We start from the raw sequence: 21,251 nt of genomic DNA, 5'->3' as shown, positions 1-21,251 counted from the left end.
GTGCCGTTGAGGTGGAGATGGTAGCTTAAGAGTAATGAACGTTTTTTTGAGTTCAAGAGTAATTTCTTTAAGCTATTTTGGTTCAATTAGGGATCTGTTTAGGATAAAAATGAATGAATTTCAATATTTTAAAAAAATTATATCTAATTAATGATGGAGTATGTAATGGCTTAATAGGCGAGAAGAACAAGCTTTATAAAAATTTAAATTATTACAATATTTACGTAAGATAATATAAGATGTCTCAGAGTACAATTTAAGTGGTTGGGTCCGATACGTTAAGATTCGCATTAGGTCGTGAGTTTGATTGCTTATCATAAAGTAAAGTTTTTTTTATTTATAACTTATTTTTTTTATCAAAATTAAAAGTACAAACAAGACAAAATCGTGCTAGGAGGGTAATCCAATAATGTAAGAATTACAAACAGGAGAGAGTGACAATAGCATTGCCCCTATAGAACTTATAGAATTAACAAGGGGAGAAGATGGTTCATGTACGGCGGCTATAAGCTTTCATTAGTTATTATCACGTGGAGATGAGAGGAGACACGGTTCAAATGTCGTATGCATTCGTCTGTTGACTTTCCGGCGGCGAATTCCAAAGTTCTTCGTAATTTTCGTGCGAAACCCGGAATCGGGTTCTTAACCAGTGCATCATTTTCTCTTTCGATTCTCATGCTTCTTTTCTTTCTGGGGATTTACGAGGTGGGTTTCTTCCAATTTCGTTTTGTTGGTCTACTTTCAATTCATTGTTGTTTTTCACGTTTCTGTTTGTGGACGAATTATTGTTTAAGCAAAGAGCTGGTTTTTCCCACTTACATTGCGAGAGCAGAGATGTAACTTGCAGGCTATCCATTTGATGCGGGTTTTAACATTGCTTATCCTCGTTGGTTTTGATACTCGTAAATTTTTTATTCAGCAAAACCAGATTCTTCCGAGGGTTCTTTCTGGGTTTTTGAGTTGTGTTTAGAAGAGATGGGTAATATGGATAATTGATGATTATTATAATTCTCTTGAGTCTTTGAAGTTTGACACATCAAATGGGAAAGAAGAAACGTAAGATTGGATGGTTGGGAGTAGGGTAAATTTCTTACCATAAAGCGGCGAAACTCTTCTTTTCATCTCTTGGCAGTTAATTATCTTTTATTGTAGGTAGGCCTAATTGTAAGCTTGTAGCAAGAATTGAGGAAACAAAGGTGAGCTTTGATTAGTTGCAAGTGTGAAGTGGGTAGTGTACAATGTGTTGATTAGGACATCCAGTTTTCCAAGAAGCGTTGTACATCTCATTTTAAGGTTTTTGGGTGTCCCGGATATTGGTAGATTGCTCTTCTTAATTGGTTTGTTATATCATTTCCTTTAAATTTTATGCTGAATATGTGAATTTCTTGATTTCAAGAAAAATCAATCTGCCTCTTCCTGGTTAGCTTGACATAATCAAGTCCTTGTAAATATTTTCCATAGTTCCCTTCTTGAAGTGCTATAAGGTCTGGTATCGCAATGGTTATCAACCCAAACTGGTAATTTCATCAATTTCATTGAGGATATTTTTGAACAAACTGTTATTGAAGCAACGTGAGGTGGTTAATCTTTTCTAAATACTCGAGATCTATGGTTCATAAATAATTTGAACTAATTCCACATGTTATTTTATTTTGTTTTTTTTGCTGGGTCCATAATTAATTTGATTAGTACTTAAGTTTTTAAGATAATCTGCAGCGTGTCACATGCTGGCTTTCTGACATTATCTGGAACTTTATCAGACTATGACAGTCAAGTAGATGTTAACACTTAAAGCTATTCATTACACCTTTTACTCATAAACCAAGTAAAGAAATTACCCTAAATATTAACGTACTATACCCCAGATAGGAATAGTCATCAATGTTGTAAATGTTTGTTTTTCGAGGAAATCTTGCTTTTTGTTAGTACTTTTGTGCTCATTAGAGCTCCCTTCAATTTCTGGAATCCCGCCTTTGGACAGTGGACAGCCAAAATATATTGGCACTTTTAGAACCATCTGTGAGCTTTTTAGGTTTGGAATAACATACGTGCCTGTGGTTTGCTTTGCCAGGTCTTGTTTTATATTTAATCTGGAACATTTTCCGGGAAGTACTGTGGAGGAGGCGTGACATTAGTGTATTGCACAGTTATGATTTGTTTCTCTTGCTTTTCTGGTAGGACAGTGGGCCCATCAACTAAACAATCTCCTGAAATTGATGAAGGTATACTCTTAGCTGTTGCAGATAGACAACAACAAAAATCTGAAAATGCTAGAAAATGATATAACAGATAAAAATCTGCACCTTTCTTATCAGCTAATTTCATTGCTAAATGACCTGCATATGTTATTGAAAAAGGCATCTAGATTCTAGATGGTATTTTTCTAGCCTTATTCATATATCTAAAATATCATATTATTGTATCATGTGCAGAAATTTCAGGCATCCACAATCTCAATCTCTTTACTTATAGAGAGATAAGATCTGCCACTGCTGATTTCAGTCCCATCAATAAAATTGGCGAGGGTGGTTTTGGTTCTGTCTTCAAGGTGATTGAAGATATCCTTGTATACATGCGTGCATAAGAATGCTTGCTTCATCACCGTGTACTAATTTTTCCAAACAAATCTGCTTGTCGATTGTTAGGGAAGGCTTAGGAATGGCACAGTTGCTGCTGTAAAGGTTCTTTCACCTGAATCAAGACAAGGAATAAAGGAGTTTTTAACAGAGATTCAAGTGATTTCAACAATAGAGCATGAAAACTTAGTCAAGCTCTATGGCTGTTGTGTGGAAGAAGATCAGAGAATTTTAGTCTACAACTACCTCGAGAATAACAGCCTGGCACAAACACTTCTTGGTAATTTTATCTGTTATTGTTGATTTGAAAGTCCTTGTATGTAGAGTAGCATATGAAGCTGAGTGCTTGCATCTGTAGAGTAGTGGTTATATTGCAGAACTTTTGATGAAGAGCTGTATCAATCTTGCATTGTGGCCCTGTTTTCAATCTTTTCAAAATAATGGAGGAAGAAACTGGTTCTAATATGTGGGCTTTTCCGTTGATAGAGTGTTCATTTTCATTATTTTGGGAACAAAAACAGAAAATGGCATTTGCTTTTTTGTTTTAATATTTTTTTTTTAAATCTTTTCAAAAAAAATGAAAAAAGGACAAATATGTTTTTACATTTTCATTCCATTTTTCAGTTTCTTCCCTGCCCTACACTCCGGCCGCTGACAACTGAAGTTACTGAACCCTCTGGCAGTCAGCCAGGCTTGGGTTGCCAGCGTCTTGTTAACTTGCCATAGGGGTTGCTGGCTACTCTGGTTTCTAGTGGTGGGAAGGGAAAAAAAATCAAAAATAAAATTAGAAAAAGATCAAAAATCATGTTTTTCCTTTTCATTTTTTAAATGGAAACCAAAATTAAACATGAAAAGATTGAAAATAGACAATTGAAAACTCCGATAAATAGCTCCTTAGTTTATAGGACCTGATGATGCTGAAAGTACTTTCTGATTTATCTTTTCTTTTGCCCTTTTCATTTCTTGTTCTTGTTTTCCCCCCTTCCCTCTCTTTTTTTCATTTTCTCGGTATAAAAAGATTAAGCAGTGTACACTCTGATTCTTTGGCTTTCAGGTGGACGCCAAAGTAGCATCCATTTTGATTGGACAACACGAACTCGAATTTGCATAGGGGTTGCACGGGGGCTTATGTTTCTTCATGAGGAAGTGCAACCGCATATTGTTCATCGAGATATCAAAGCTAGCAATATTCTCCTTGACAAAGACTTCAGTCCCAAAATTTCAGACTTTGGCCTCGCTAAATTGATCCCTGAGAACACTACTCATGTCAGCACCCGTGTGGCAGGAACACTGTAAGTTTAAATAATCATTTAGGATGGTTTTGATGATGCATCCACAATCTAATTAATCCATCTAATCATAAGAGTTCATCCCCATCCTGTTCATCATTGTTTTGGCCTAAATGGCAACTTAATCAGTCATCTACATAAACCTAACTTTTTCTAGACCACCAACAGCCCAATGTTCTTTCAATTGTCTAAAATTCATTATCAAGCAAAAAAAAATGTCTAAAATTCGTTAATGTTACTCTGTTGATTTTGTTGGTCAAATTACGTAAATCAGTCTTCTAAGACATTTATTCAGTGACCTCATTGGGTAGAATGGTGCTTCACATCGTCTATGTGTATTTTCAATCACTACTCTTACAAAAGCTCTTAGGTTTTATTATGTTGGCATGTTTTCTAAAGGTTTCAATGGTTTTCTTAGTTGAATATATTCAATTTTGCTGATGCCATCCCTCTATGAAATAAACAACCAAAAATGGATCTGTCAGAATATTTCAGAACTAATATCCCAAATCTTCTCTATTTTAGGCAATGTACAGTTCGGAGTACAGCTAGGGAGATTTGCATCTCCTAATCTTCTTTGTTTCCATTTTAGATTAGTTGATTGCTGATTCTTAGGAGATCCCAAACTGTTAGGGATGTAATTAGATTCCTTTTTTGTATATATATTCCTGCTATGTACAGCTTTTTGGTTCAGTGAAGAAATTAGCTTTCTCCACATGGTATCAGAGCTAGGTTAGGATCCATAGCCATTTCACTATCAAACCCTAGCCAGCCGCTGCCCAAATCCTAGACAGTTGTTGTTCAACTCCAGTCAGTGCTTGCGCCGTCCAACCCTAGGCCGCCAGTCATCAACAGGGCAGGTACCTGACTGCAGTGTCTCTCTAGAAATTTTTCCCAGAATCAGCTTTCCCTTGTGATAACAAAAACCCACCTAACATTGACATGTCTGAATCCATCTCTATCAGTCTCGAAACCCCTGTTTCTGCAGAAGAAGCAGTCAAACAATGTACCCTCAAGAGAATTGCAGAATCTCCATTCCTCTTAAAGATTGAATGGAAAAAACTATTTGAAGTGTTCACAACTGGTTCAAAAGTTTCTCAAAGGGAAAGGGAAACTCAGCCATCTTCTTGGCACAAGACCAAAACCTGATGACCCTAAGTTTGTAGCATGGGACTGGGACAAACAGAACTCGATGGTCATGTCATGGCTTTGGAATGCAATGGTACCGGAAATCAGTGATACTTGTACGTTCTTGTCCTTGGCAAAGGAGATTTGGGAGGCTATTCAACAGATGTTCTCCAAGAAGAACGACTCAGCCCAGATTTATGAGATCAAGACTAAATTGATAGCTGCCAAGCAAGGTAATCTCTCTGTCACAAAATATACCAATTTGTTAAAGAATTTATGGCAAGAGATGGATCACTGCTGGTCTATCCCAATGAAAGACTAGGAAGATGCTGCTACACTAAGAAAGTTTATTGAAAAAGATCGAATCTATGAGTTCTTGGCTGGACTTCGGCCAAAATATGATCAGGTTAGAGTCCAGATCTTTGGCAAGGATGAATTACCATTGCTGAATGAGACCATTGCTATCATCTGGGCCGAGGAAAGTGGAAGGGATGTGATGCTCAATGACCAAGCGATGGAAGGATCAGCGTTAAAAGCAAAGGGCTACAAAAATCCTCTAGACATGCAAGCTGTGTCACATCCAGAGGGTAAGAAATCTGAATCTAAGCAAACCAACAGGTTCAATCTTGTGTGTAACTACTGCAAGAAAAAGGGCCGTGTAAAAGATGAATGCTATAAGCTGCATGGTAGACCCCAAGATGCTGACTGTGGGTATGGCGGACAAAGGAAGGGATAGGCAAACTTGTCTTAGTCAAAAGAGGAGACAGGATCCTAGGAAACCTCTAGCAGAATGGGACTCGATATAAAGGACATCGAGATGCTGAAGGCCCTTCTTGAAACTCTAGGTACACCTTCCACCAACCCCGTTGTCTGCTCATTTGCACAATCAAGTATGTCTCTCCTCTCTTGCCTCTCATTGTCTTAGTGCTTTGGATTACAACTTATCTACTTCATGGATAATTGATTTTGGAGCAACCCATCACATGACCCGTTCCTCAAAATTTTGCTCCACTTATACTCTACGTTCCAGCTCCCAGAAAATTATCACAACTAATGCATCCCCCCATCACTGTAGCCGGAATAGGTGACATTCATCTAAGCCCTTCTCTAACCTTAAAGAATTCCTTACATGTCTTAAAACTCACCACAAACCTCATATCTGTTCACCACCTGATCAATGACTCCAATTGCAGCCTAACTTTTCTTTCAAATTACTGTGTTTTTTAGGATTGAGATTTAGGGAGGATGATTGGGCATGCTAAGGGAAACAATGGGCTTTACTATCTTGAATTGGCAGGCAAAATTGGTGGGTTTGGTAAGGGTTATTTTCTACCTCCTTGCTGTCCGATACAAGCAGTACTTCCCCGAGTCAAATCTGGCTGCAGCATTATTGTTTTGGTCATTCTTTGTTCAAGGTTTTTTGTGTCATGTTCCCATCTTTATTTAAAAACGTCGATGTCAGCTCATTTCATTGTGATATTTGTGAATTTGCCAAACACAAATGCGTGCATTTTCCAATTAGTAATGAAAGATCCTCAATGCCTGTCTTTTTAATGCACACAGATATTTGGGGACCCTCTAATGTTCAAAATATTTTGGGACTAATTGGTTTGTATCCTTTATTAAAGATTGCACTCGTGTAACCTGGGTTTTTCTTTTAAAGAAAAAATTTGATGTGAGTGTCATTTTTCCTATCTTTCATAATTTGATTCAAAACCAATTTGGGGTGAAAATCAAGAAGATAAGGTTAGACAATGTTTGGGATTATTTCAATCAAACCTTATCCTCCTATTTTCACCACGAATGAATTATTTAATCAATTGCACCCCCTCCCACTTTCTTGATTTTAAGAGTCCTTGGCAGGTTTTCTCTCAATTTTATCTACATTTTACTTCTTCACTCTTCTTGCCCACTTGGGTCTTTGGCTACGTTGCATTTGTCTATATTCACTCCCATAACCATACCAAACTTGATCCATGAGCTCTCAAATGTGTCTTCATAGGGTATTTCTCCACTCAAAATAGCTACAAATGTTACCATCCCTCATCCCGTAAAACCTTTGTCTTGGATGATGTCACTTTCGTTGAAATTGACCATTTCTGTGCCAATCCTTGTCTTCAGGGGGAGCCTATGCCTTTGGAAGACAATGATTGGATTAATTTCTTATCCTTACGCTTTTCCTCCACACAACAACTTGATGCTCCTGTACCTCCAGAGTCTCCTCCTGTTGAAACCCAAACTGAGTCTAAGCCTAATTCCCAACTAGCAAAACCCCTAGAATCCGATCAAAGGCCACCTATTGAATCTATCTATTCAAGAAGGAAGAGTATCATGATTTCACCAAAACACACTGAACTATCCGGACCGAATCTCGAAATTGAGGTAAACATAGAGGTTAGTACTTCTTCTCCTATTATTGGTTCTAACCATGATTTTTCACTCTCAAATTCACATAGTAATGAGAGTGACCTTGACCTTCCTATTGCCCTCAGAAAAGGTAGTGAGAAATGTACAAGTCATCCCTTGTCTCATTTTGTGACCTTTGAAAGAATGTCACTGAATGAAAAAGGGACTGAATAACAGGTTTACCTGAGTAGCAACTGGATAGTTGAATAACAAAACTCGAGTAGAAAGATAATTGAAAGAGAATAATTTTTTCCTGCAAAGCATTACTCGAGAGACATTAGTTTATATACAGATATTCTAATCCTAGATTAGGAATCTACATTAATATCTAATCTATATAGAAATATGAAATAACAAGAATGGGAAACTCCTAATTTACAGCTATACATATTCTCCTTCATATTAGGCTAAGCTATATTTAGAAACATAGCATAAAGCAGACAGCTAGAGATCTGTACAGCTAGAGATTTGGATAGCCATATCATTCTTGATTTTCCACACTCCCCCTCAAGCCGGTCTACAGATATTTTTCATGGCCAGTTTGCTTTTCAGCTTGTCAAAATGACTTCTATGTAGCCCCCTTGTGAGAATATCCGCTATTTTATCATTGGTTGGAATGTAAGGCATATAGATCAGCTTGTTGTCAAGCTTTTCTTTGATAAAATGTTTGTCTGCTTCCACATGCTTGGTTCTGTCATGAAGAATTGGGTTGTGGGCAATTGCGAGTGTAGCTTTGTTGTCACAATATATTTTCATAGGAGTGGAGTCAAATGTTTTTAATTCTTCTAGCAGTCTTTTGATCCACATCCCCTCACATGTCTTGTGAGCAATGACCCTAAATTCAGCTTTTACACTACATCATGCCACGACATTTTGTTTTTTACTTTGCCATGTGACAAGATTTCATCCCACAAAGGCACAATAACCTAAGATAGATCTTCTATCAGTAACACTGCTAGACCAATTTGCATCTGTATAGATCTCAATCTGTAGATGTCCATGTTTTTTAAATAATAACCCTCTTCTAGGGTCCCTTTTAGGTACCTCAAGATCTTGTACACAGCTTCAAAGTGTTTGAGAGCAAGAGAATGCATAAATTGACTCACCTTGCTAACAACAAAGGCAATATCAAGTTGAGTATGAGATAAATAGATCAGTCTTCCCACCAGATGCTAGTAGTATTCCCTGTTGACCACCTTTTCAGCTTGGGCTAGTTGTAACTTAAGGTTGGCTTCAATGGAAGTTTCCACCACTTTGCAACCATTAAACTTGTCTCACGAAGTAAAGCAAGAATATATTTATGTTGACAAATAGAAATACCTTTTTTTGATCTGGCAAACTCCATTCCGAGAAAGTACTTTAGTTTGCCTAGGTCTTTGATTTCAAAGTCACCAGCAAGGTCCTTTTTTAACTTTTCCAGTTTAGTTACATCATTACCAGTCAGGATTATGCCGTCCACATAAACAATCAAGAGAGCAATTTTACCTTCCCTTTAATGCTTATAGAACAAGGTATGATCTGCTTGACTTTGGCAATAGCCGTGACTATTTATAGCCTTTCCAAAGCGTTCAAACCATGCGCTAGGTGATTATTTAAGGCCATATAAGGATTTCCTTAGCTTGCATACTTTCTTGTTGCCAAATTTTTCTTCAAAGCTAGGAGGCAAACTCATAAATACTTCCTCCTCTAAATCTCCATTCAATAAGGCATTTTTCACATCTAGTTGATGTATGGACCAATTAAAATTTATAGCTAGTGAAAGCAAAACTCTTAATAGAATTTAACTTTGCAACAGGGGAGAAAGTCTCCTAGTAATCAATTCCATAGGTCTGTGTAAATCCCTTGGCCACTAGCCTCGCCTTGTATCTTTCTATACTTCCATCTGCATTGCATTTTATATTAAACACCCATTTGCATCCCACTATTTTCTTACCCCTCCGGTAGATCAACTATCTCCCATGTGCCATTTTTCTTTAGAGCATTCATCTCTTCTAAAATTGCAGATTTCCAACTCTAATCATCTAGAGCTTCCTATATGTTTCTTGGAACAAATAGGTGAGAGATCTTAGTAGTAAAAGCTCTATGGTTGTTAGAGAGTGTGAGAATTTAGAGAGAGAGAGAGAGAGAGAGATGATTTGAAGAGTATCTCTATTAGTTACAAACTAAGAGATGGAACACATATATATAGAACTATCATGACATAAGCCATGACATCATGCTAACTATTTCTATGTACAACTTAACACTCCCCCCTCAAGCTGAAGCATAGATATCATATGCACCAATCTTGTTACAAATATATTCTACCCGAGGACCCTTTAGAGGCTTGGTGAAGACATTTGCAAGTTGATCATTGGAGTTAATAAAGTCTGTAACAATAACACCTTCAACCAACTTTTCTTTAATAAAGTGATAGTCAATTTCAATGTGTTTGGTCCGTTCATGGAACACTGGATTGGAGGCAATGTGTAAGACAACTTGATTATTACAAACAAGTTTCATAGGGAACACTTCACAAAACTTAAGTTCCTGCAAGAGTTGTTTAAGCCAAATGAGTTCACAAGTTGCATTAGTCATAGCTTGATACTCTGCCTCTGCACTTGATCTAATTACAACATTTTGTTTCTTACTTTTCCAAGAAACTAGATTTCCTCCCATAAGAACACAATACCAGAGGTTAACCTACGATCAAAAGGAGTTTAGAGAGAGAGGGAGTGAGATGATTTGAAGAGTATCTCTATTAGTTACAAACTAAGAGATGGAATGCATATATATACAACTATTATGACATAAGCCATGACATAATGCTACCTCATGACATAAGCCATGACATCATGCTAACTATCTCTATATACAACTCAACAGAGAGGTTTTCATATGACAAGTATTTTGAGATGGGATGATTAGTACAAGAACGAGTACCTTTCCTAAGAGCAATTGGGATATCAAGATCTGAATGCTCATTAGGAACGAGATTACGAATTGAAGTAGGAGTTGGGATCAAGGAGTTACATGGAGGATTCCTAGGCCCATCACTTTGAGATTCGAATTGGCATTGTGTTGGAGTAATAGGTAGGTCCCTTTCTTTTGTATGATTTTTCCTTCTAATGTAAACTTGAAGTTCAAAGTCTGAGGTTTTGTTGTAGTATTCCTCCCCCTAGATTTAAATCATTGTTACTTGGCAAAAGTAGACTGGGATCGGAATTATTTTGTTTTTTGTAGGTTGTTCCAGAATAGTATTGGTAAGAGATACAACACTCCAAAAATTATCTTCTCCTCTCTCATTCTCCCCCTGAAGAGAATTTTTAAAAAAAGGGTTCATTTTCAACAAAGGTTACATCCATAATGACATGCATTTTTTTGATTGTTGGTTGTAGCATTTGTACCCTTTTTTGTTAGGACCATACCCTATAAAAACACATTTTTCTGCCCTAGGCTCTAGTTTGGACTTGAATTTAGCAGGTGTGTGAACATAAACTGTGCAACCAAACACCTTAAGAGGGAGACTTACTTGCAGTTTAGATTCTAGAAAAACAAGTTTCAAACAGTCTAATGGAGTTGTATATTTTAAGGTCCTAGTAGGCATCCTATTAATCAAGTAAGCTGCTGTCAACACAGCCTCACCCCATAAATATTTTGTTACGTTTGCTGGAAACATAATAACACGAGCAACTTAAAATAAATGTCTATTTTTTCGTTTCGTAATTCCATCTTGGTCTGAGGTATCTTGGCAAGTGGATTAGTGTTAAATTCCTTTTTCTTTTAAAAAAGTTGCCAATCCTTCATTGAAATACTCCATTCCATTATCAGAACGAAGTATTCCAATTTTGGTTTAGAATTGATTTTCAATCATGTTAGAAAAATGTTTAAGTAACTGGGTTACTTTAAATTTTTCATTCAATAAATCCAACACAACCAAGTATGATCGTCAATGTATGTTACAAACCATTTTTTTCCAGTTAGAGTTGTGACCTTAGAGGGCCCCTAAACATCACTATGAACCAAGTAAAAAGGTTGAGGCACAATATGGTTTTGCAACATACATAGTACGATGACTTTAACAAGTAGCATCTTTCACATTAAAATAGGGAAACATCCATATTTTGAAACAACTTAGGAAATAAATATTTAAGATACTAAAAACTAAGGTGTCCTAGTCTACAATGCCAAAGTATTATTTGATCATAAGTAGGGATGGAGCAAACACTACTCAAACTCAAACCTTGAGCACTAGGTTTTTTACTGAAAGAGCTGTCATCAAAATAGTAGAGGCCACGCATCATCCTAGCACTATTAATCTTCCTCCCCAAGTTTTGGTCCTGGAATTTACAATGAGATTTGTAAAAAGTAACATAGAAGTTAGAATCTTTGGATAGTTTACTCACAGATAACAGGTTACTCGTAAGGTTATTGGCAAGGTTAGCAATAGAGGAGAAACTATCGTTAGCAATTCTGACCTTTCCATTTCTAGGACAAGGAGAACAAGTATCAAATAAGTGGGGTGAACTTTTCCATTTCTAGGACAAGGAGAATAAGTATCAAATAAGTGGGGTGAACTAGTCATATGATCAGATGCACCGAAATCTATAATCTAAGGTGCAGAATTTGAAAAGCATGATAGAGCAATAGGATCACTATTTATTTGAGCAATTGACACACTAGGAGTACTAGATGAAGCATTGGATTTCAGCAGTCTTAGAAGATGATCCATCTGTTCCTCGGTGAATGGACTGGTTTCAGCTTTATGCGCAGTAGGGTAGGTACGGCTAGGTTTCTTGCCGTTCTTGAGTTTACAATTTTCTGGCTTTCCATGGACAACCTAGCAAGTTTCCCTGTGTATGACGGCGTTTATTACAATGATCACACCAAACTTTAGGTTTCTCCTGGTGGCTCACTTTGTACACCTTAGCATCAACAACCATAGTCGAAGTTCTGGTGTGTATATTTTCAGTTTTTTTCCTCAAGCATAACCTGCCTCCGACTTTCTTCCCTTCTAACTTCAGAAAATACTTCACTAAGGGATGGGAGGGGTTGCCTACCAAGTATTCTACCTCTAACTTCATCAAACTCAATATTGAGTCCAACCAGGAATTTGAAAACCCAGTGGTTTTCTACCATCTTCGTGTATTAGTTGCTATCTTCAGGAGATTTCCATTCATAGTCATTGAATAGGTCTAGATCTTGCCACATCCGTTTCAGTGAATTGAAATACTTTGTAACACTGTCTCCTTCTTGCCAGATCTCACCTAGTTTGAGGGTCAACTCATATACTTGGGACTGATTTCCCAAATTCGAATACATTTGGGTGACCTCGTCCTAAGGTTCCTTTGTTGTTGCATAGCACATGTAATTTGCACTTATTTCTTCTTCCATCAAATTCACCAACCATATCATGACCATGGAATTTTCTGCATCCAATGTGGATTAGGCTGGATCCTTTTCATTAGGCTACTTCGTATCACTGGTTAAATACCCAATCTTGCCACGCCCATGTATGTACATTCGAATTGATTGAGACCAGTGTAGAAAGTTATCACCATTTAAACTAATGGTGGTAATTTGGACAGGATTGGGCTGAGTTTCGGAGTTTCTATGTGGGTTCAGGGTTGGAGTAGAGGTACAAGATGTAGACGAAATTTCAAACATGGTGAAAACAGGGCTGCGATTGAACAGTTATGGCTCTGATACCATGAACGAAAAAAGGGACTAAATAACAAGTTTACCCGAGTAGGCAACTAAATAGTTGAATGACAAAACTCAAGTAGAAAGATAATTGAAAGAAAATATTTGTTTTCCTGCAAAGCATTACTCGAGAGACATCAATTTATATATAGATATTCTAATCCTAGATTATGAATCTACATTAATATCTAATTTATACAAAAATAGGAAATAACAAGAATAAGAAATTGCTAATTTACAATTATACATAATCTCCTTCCTATTAGGCATAAGCTATATTTAGAAACACAGAATAAAGGAGACAACTAGAGATCTGTACAACTTGAGATTTGGACAGTCATATCATTCCTGATTTTCCACTGTCACCTTCATGCAAAAGCTTTCTCACCCACCTTAACTCCATCAATATACCTCAAACTGTATGCGAGGCACTAGAGAGTGAGGAGTGGAGACATGCCATGAGAGTGGAAATGGATGCACTTGAGAAGAACAAAACCTGAGAGATACTTGATTTACCGAGAGGAAAAAGACCGGTTGGATGCAAATGGGTGTTCTTTGTGAAATATAAGGCAGATGGGTTTTTGGAAAAATACAAGGTCAAACTGGTTGCAAAAAGCTACACTCAAACATATGGTGTTAACTACCAAGACACATTCGCACCAGTGGCCAAGATAAATACAGTACAAATCTTGCTTTCATTGCTAGCAAATTTTGACTAGAATTTACACCAGCTTGATGTGAAGAATGGCTTCCTCCATGGAGATTTAGAAGAAGAAATGTACATGGTCTGTCATCCAGGATTTAACACTGATACAAACAAGGTGTGTAGACTCAAAAGACACTCTATGGATTAAAACAATCTCCCAAAGCCTAATTTGGTAGGTTTACAAGAGCAATGTTGTCAATGGGGGGTAAACAAAGTCTAGGCAACCACACCTTGTTTGTGAAACATACAACATCCTAGTTTATGTAAATGACATAATTGTCACTGGAAATGATGAGAAGGAAGCGAAAGTTCTAAGGGAATGCCTATCTAAGGAATTTGAAAATTAAGGATATAGGGCGATTAAAATACTTCTTGGGAATAGAAGTGGTGTGGTCGAAAGAAGGCATCTTCATGTCACAGCAAAATTATGTTCTTAACCTACTTAGTGAGATCGGGCAAATAGAATGCAAACCTCCAAAGATGCCAATTGAAACTAACCACAAGCTTAGTGAAGAGATGAGCCAGTGGACCAAGGAATGTACTAGAGGCTTGTTGGAAGACTAATCTATTTGTCTCACACTCGACCAGATATAGCCTATGCAGTTAGTGTTGTGAGTCAATTCATGCACAATTCTAAGAAGACACATCTTCAAGCAGTATATCATATTCTTCAGTACTTGAAGCCACATATGGGCAAAGGAATTATGTTTAATAAAGGTACAAACTTCAACCTTGAAGCCTACATAGACGTAGACTATACAGGTTCCATAGTTGATAGGAGATCAACATTTGGTTATTGCAATTTTGTTGGGGGAAATTTAGTCACATAGAGGGGCAAGAAACAACCGGTGGTAGCAAGATCAAGTGCAGAAGCTAAGTTTAGGTCCATGGCACTAGGAATTTGTGAGTTTCTTTGGCTCAAGATAATCCTCGATGATCTCAGAATTGAGTGGAAAAAACCTATGAGAATATTTTGTGGCAAGACGTTAGCCATAACCATCGCTCACAATTCAATTCAACACGATCAAACTAAGCATGTGGAAGTAGATCGGCACTTTATAAAAGAAAAGTTCGACAGTGGGTTGATTTATACACCATATGTCCAATCAGGAGATCAACTTATTGATGTTCTCACTCCAGGACTAACTAGTCATACTTTTCAAAAGATCGTTGGCAACTTGGGAATGGCAAACCTATATTCTTCAGCTTGAGTATTAGAATATTTCAGAATTAATATCCCAAATCTTCTCTATTTTGGGTAATGTACAGTTAGGAGTGCAGCTAGGGAGATTTACAGCTCCTAATCTTCTTTGTTTCCTGTTTGGATTGGTTGATTGCTGATTCTTAGGAGATCCCAGACTGTTAGGGATGTAATTAGCTTCCTTTTTTGTGTATATGTTCCTGCTATGTACAGTTCTTTGATTCAGTGAAGAAATTAACTTTCTCCACAGGATCTTCATTTGTTGGTGCAACATTGGTTTTGACTAAAACATTTCTTACGAGTAGATGCAAGGTAAGCCTAAAGTACAGGTTAAAGAAGTGCGAAATTTATGAAAAATAAATTTTCCTGTAAACATAAACTAGTTTACAATCAGCAGCTTGATGATAAAAACTTTGGTTTCTATTAAAAGAAAAGGTCAAAGAAAAATTGCTTTGAACTTTAAGCTTTGCACTTTGAAGCAGTTGTACATGAAAAAAAAAAACTAGTAAACATAATTTGAATTAGAAAGGAGTTGAAGTTAGAAAAGATAAAGAAAAAATGTTTCATATACCATAAAGATCAAAGCAATTGTGCATTCTGCAGTTTAAATAGAATGAATGGTAACAAAAAGAAAAGGAAAGAAATACAATGCAAGAAGTATAAATAAAAAAGATTAAGAAAAATAAAATATAACAATATCCAGTGGATAGGTCAACAGGCCCTTCCTGCAAGAGATTTTATTCAGAAGCTGGATCCATCTGAATCTGATTCAAAGGGCATTATAAGATCCAGATCAGGTCTTAGCCACCATTTGCCATCAGGAAAGACTCTTATTTGAATAGTCATAATTGAACATTCTCTGGCTTTGCCCACCATCAACTAAAGTGGATTGCAGTTCTGGAGGCTTGTCCTGCAACTTACAAGAAGCCTTGATCGCTTAATTTTACACTAGCCCATCCACCATTAAATTCTAAGCACTTGATTACTTCAAGAGGCCACCATCAAAATGAAAGTCTTTGTAGACCTGGACATGGAAAATACTTGATCATGAGGGGCCATTTTTTTCTGCCAAAAACACAAGAAACGCTAAGAACATTGGTTATGGAGCAAATTTAGTTCTTATTTTATATTCAATTTTTCAGTTTAAACATTTTGAATTTACATTCAAAGTTGTTGTTTCAGAGGTTATTTGGCACCAGAGTACGCAATTGGAGGGTCCTTGACACGTAAAGCAGATGTATACAGTTTTGGTGTCCTCCTTTTGGAAATAGTCAGTGGGAGATGCAACACAAATACACGATTACCTGTTGGACAACAATATCTTCTTGAAAGGGTATGAAGCTTTCCATAATTTCCGCATTCACAGTCATTCTTTTTGCATGAAGCAGTGACTACATGTATTGGAGGATGGTAATTCATGATGACTTAGTCCATGCAAAGAACATTCTTATTTGTGATGGCTAGAGAAAAACCTGATGTAGATGTCATTGAAAAATCAGAAGCGTGTAGCAAAATAACTAGTGGCCAAGTTTCATACTTTTGCAACCTTGTAGGCCCTCTTTTTGCCATGATAAAGAACCAAGAAGTCCTCCCCCCAAGCCTTTTTTAGAAATATTAACTAAAAATCCTTACTGAAGGAGCAGAGTATAAAAAGGGATCAGTGAATATGTTGTATTTCATGTTTTAATGTTCTTCATTCCTTTACTAGAGGGTTGCATTAGGAAGAGCATCCAACATAAAATTTTTCCATATTGTTATTTTGAAATGCTATCCCATTGACCCTAACCTAGTTAAGATAAGGTGCAATTGATAATGTTTTATAATGTTCTTGATGTAGAACATACGACTTATGTTGACAATTTAATTATGCATGTTGGTATGAACAAATTGCTACTGAGATGTAATGCATGTCAAAAATGGAAAAAATAAAATATGATCTGATCATTTTATTATTGGAAGGAAATAGTATTTTGAGTTCCTTCCCGGCCAAGTTGTCCTTCAAATAGTTTTTTGTTGCAGAAACACTGATAAACTCCAACTGTAGAAACAGGTTCTGATGATAGGTCCTTAATACAAAGTGTACTGTAGCAAATCTTAAGTGCTACATTTGTGCATGTTTGAGCAACTTTGGAATAATATCATTTTGTTGCTCTTTGTCACATCTCAAGAGAAAATCGTCAAAATTAAGAATGTTGGAAAATACGCGACTAATCTACATGCAGAAGTAGGTTTGACACTCACATACATAATTCTTTTGGAATGTTGGATACTCTACCTACACCTGTGATAGTTTTGTTTGGCATTGAACCAACTTGTATAAATGAAGACATCTGTTATTTAACAACACTAAAGCCTCTTATGTTGAACAAGGAAGGAATGGGGGTGGGGGGAGAAGTTTACGTTATCATCTTTTTCTGTGAGATTAGGTTGGAAAATTATGGTGACTGGAGGCTGTTTATATACCACCAAAGGGCCATTCCATTGTCCAAGAGGTGGACATGAAAACGTTATATCCTTTCATTGCACCCACTCACTGAGAACATATCATTTAGTATTAGAAACATGGTACATTCTGGGACAGTACAGGAACACATATGGGGTAGATTAGTATGCTAATTTTGTGATATGGAGAAGGGTAGGCTTAATTGGTTCGTGGTATGTTCTATAGTTGTACTTGAGTCGAAATTAGTTGGATTGATACTTCACTCTTATGGAAGTTAGTTTGTTTGGAATTTTCTATGCTCTTGTACAACTAATTGAATAAAGAATCCTATGCAAACAGAGTTAGGTTTGAATATAATTCAAAATGCAATAGAATATACAAGAAAGTGAGATAGGCTAACTTTCTTTTTTCTATTTATTTTTGAAAAGTATTCTATTTTTAATTATTCTATCTTTTTGGGGATTCTAATAGTGTTCCTCGTGATCTTGGGATGCAAAAGAACCACGATTAGCGATGTGTGATCCGGATCGCAGTTCCAGGGGGGTAGAAGGAACCTGATAACTATGTGTTGGAGGGACCAAATAAAATGGACACCTTCTCTCTTATTATCATGAAAGAAGATATGCTGCACAAAGAACATCTCCCCATTCATGACATCCATTCACCAATTAGGCATGCAGATCCAAAAAATTAATCTTCTGACTTGCAATGGAAAAAGAAAATACTGTTGCCTGCAGGGCATTAGAGTCTTCATTTCCATTATGGTAGGAAGCCTCATCTTTGAATGTGTGAAAACTTTTCTTCTACACTTAGCCAAAAAATACTCTTCTATTTATTCTTGTTCCCATGAAGGGGGGATGTGCACCTGAAAAGTATTGGGGAAACAGAACAGCATTGGGTTGAGCACAGGGCTCTGGTGAACAAGTTTTGGAGCACATTACATTCATAGTGGATTGATTCCCCTTTCAATATTATGGTCAGGGAACTGATTTCAGACTAGCATCAAAATTCTCCCTTGAGCAAGATTCTTAGTTATATGACTTCCGAATGGCAGTTAAATTGTTGGTTATTTCATTGGATTTGAGTAGCAATAAAAATTAATCAACTTCCATCTGTTATGAATCATTAGATGTAGAGGACGGTCCTGTTGAGGTCTGTTGAACGTTCATATTCAATTGCTACACTGCGTAAGGGCAGCAATGCGTGTTTGATGATGAACATGAGTAGTTAAATTGATTGTGTTATCTATTTTGTCTCCTTTTTTGGGGTTCCCTTACATGCATCATCTTGACACGAGTAATAGATATGCATTTGTTGTCTAAGCTCTCGTTCCAAAAAAACATCCTCTTTGGCTGTGTTCTAAAATTTTAATCTCCATTCAGTGCATCTGCTATCTGCCCTTCCTTCTTCTTCTTCTAAAAATGAGGATTTTGTTATGCAGGCATGGGACCTGTATCAGACGAGGGAGCTTGTGTGGTTGGTAGATTCATCATTGAATGGGGATTTTGATCCTGAAGAAGCTTGTCGATTCTTAAAGATTGGTCTTCTCTGCACCCAAGATGTGGCCAAGCGCCGGCCCCCCATGTCAACTGTGGTCAGGATGTTGACAGGTGAGATGAACATGGACGAAATGGAGATTGAAAAGCCATCCATGATCTCTGATCTGTCGAACCTCAAAGTTAAAAAAAGCCCCAAAACTGAGCGCGGTAAAGTCAACGAAATGTACAATTTGGCGATGTCTAGCTCAGACAACCTAGACGGAACGGCCTTGACATCTGAAACATCGTCTCACGCAACCATGACCTTCACTTCAATATATGATCGAAGCGCCTGAAATCATCTCTCCACAAAGGAAGCTGAAATTTTGTTGATTTAATTTCATTCATCTGATTCTTCTTGTGCTAATTGTTTAGCTTGTGCAGATTGTATGCACTCTTGTTTTCTTGGTGGATAACCCTTCAAGTTTGGAGTCGGAGTTGGGGAGCTATAATTCATGTACCCGATTCCATGTAATAGAGTTAAATGCTTGTGCTGGTGGTTATTGTTGTTGTTGTTGTTGTTTTTGTTGCGGCAAGGCACTCCCCCACACCAACCCGACCCGTTTTCTCTAGTCTGGTCTCAAATTCTTACCCAGTTGTAATTGTAAATGAGCATGAGATCAGCTCATGCATTACTTGGGAAATATGTATATTATGCCATCAATTTCAAAGAAATTCAAACCATTTACTTTCTGTTTCCTCCCATATTCTCTATGTGAACATGATTGTTTCAATTCCAGTTGTATTCCCACTAAGTCAAAACAGTCTCCAAAGAACAATGAAATGGGGAATTTAATTAAATTCTTTAAGTAAGGGATTGTTATGTTACTCGTGTCAGGCAAAGTTTATGTTACCCGAGGTGGACTTGCAGGTGGGTTGGGATGGTCTCACCCCAACCCTTCCTCCCCCTCAATTGAGTAACTGTCATTATGCAACAATCAAAATCACATCAAATCTAAGTTATACATTATTTCGTCACAATCCTTTCAAGTTTGTTCAAATATATCAATCTAACTTAATACATGATATTTAACTAAAATTTGCGATGATGCCTGCACGATGGATTGCATGTGAATGAAATTATAAACTTAGTGAAGGTCAGTCAATGTAGAATTGTTGATTGAGATTTTAAGTTGTTTTTTAATGAGTTAGAACATTCCTTAGCTAGTGGAGGGATGATGTGTGCATGACTTTATTTTTACTTCTTTATTTAGCATAAGTTAAGAACAATGATTGGATGTCATGTGGACTTGTACTAGTTGGTCAATTAATCAATTTTTGTCATTTGTAACTTGAGAAATTAATTACTTGTATAAATAATTAAGTTATCGAAATAATGATTAAAATCGTCAAAATTCAAAAATATTCTTACCTATTTGTCGTTGTTGCCTTTGGATGAAATTTAATTGAACTTCATGATTGATGATAAAGTCCAATTCAATTATCGAGCTTATACATTTCATCGGTACATATAACACGATTTTAAATATTAATATATTAATTATTTAAAACATATGAAAATCTCTTTGATTTTGATTATTTTATTATAGTCAAGACGGAAATGCCACTTTTTTAATCTTTAAATATGTGAATTATGTGATAAACAACTATTAAAATAATTATTAAACACTACTCATTTGGAGCACACAAATTTTAGTTTCTACACCAAAAATATTACTAACAGATCTAACACATTGCAGGTGGGATGGTTGTGGTAGTTAATATATGAAAGGCGCAACAACTCTTCTAAGTACGACTTTGCATTAAAAGGACGAATTTACCCTTAACAACTTATCACGTCCCTTCACGATAAGTATTTTTGCAATTTCTAGCTTTACAGCTCATTTTTTTTTAACAAAAAGGAGAATATCGTCCATTTGTTGATTCGTACTGCATTGACATGTCAAAGGCTGCACTAGCACTAAATTTCCCCAAAGCCCACAATTTGGCCCTTTGCCTCCTATATGATAATATACAAATTAAACTTTCCATAGTTATTAGAATAAAATATTCCAAGTTCTAATTTTAAAATGTCATTTTCATAATAATTCTCTTTTATATAAAAATATTAGTTTTATTTTCTCGTGTTTATATATTTGATAGATTTTCTCATGCATGATTATTTTTATTTAATTAAAAAAAATTAGTTATAATAAGTTACATCGAATTAGAGTCACTTTGTCCTCATGGAGACAATATTTATTAAACAAAATATAAATTGAAATATGTAAGAAATTAAAAGTATTAAACACTTTTATAATTTTTAATATTTTTGTTAAACT

The 21,251-nt window shown here is 36.4% G+C and overlaps 1 protein-coding gene across 2 annotated transcripts; it reads left to right on the top strand.

Moving 5' to 3' along the window:
• Positions 1-500: 500 nt before the first annotated feature.
• LOC127811639 (cold-responsive protein kinase 1-like) lies at positions 501-19,662 on the top strand. 2 transcript variants are annotated; one of them, XM_052351666.1, is made up of 7 exons: positions 501-705; positions 2,072-2,222; positions 2,433-2,548; positions 2,646-2,856; positions 3,631-3,868; positions 16,171-16,321; positions 18,873-19,662. In XM_052351666.1, exons 2-7 carry the CDS (start codon positions 2,150-2,152, stop codon positions 19,263-19,265), a joined length of 1,182 nt encoding a protein of 393 aa, XP_052207626.1. In that variant the 5' UTR covers positions 501-705; positions 2,072-2,149; the 3' UTR covers positions 19,266-19,662. The 2 variants fall into 2 exon arrangements, with proteins under 2 accessions (XP_052207626.1, XP_052207627.1); XM_052351667.1 differs by lacking the exon at positions 501-705 and adding an exon at positions 718-1,081.
• Positions 19,663-21,251: the final 1,589 nt, after the last annotated feature.

The sequence above is a fragment of the Diospyros lotus genome, chromosome 10, assembly GCF_014633365.1.
Source record: "Diospyros lotus cultivar Yz01 chromosome 10, ASM1463336v1, whole genome shotgun sequence".
Taxonomy (NCBI): domain Eukaryota; kingdom Viridiplantae; phylum Streptophyta; class Magnoliopsida; order Ericales; family Ebenaceae; genus Diospyros; species Diospyros lotus.
Note: the sequence above shows the minus strand (reverse complement) of the source record. Positions and strands in the feature narration are given on the sequence as shown.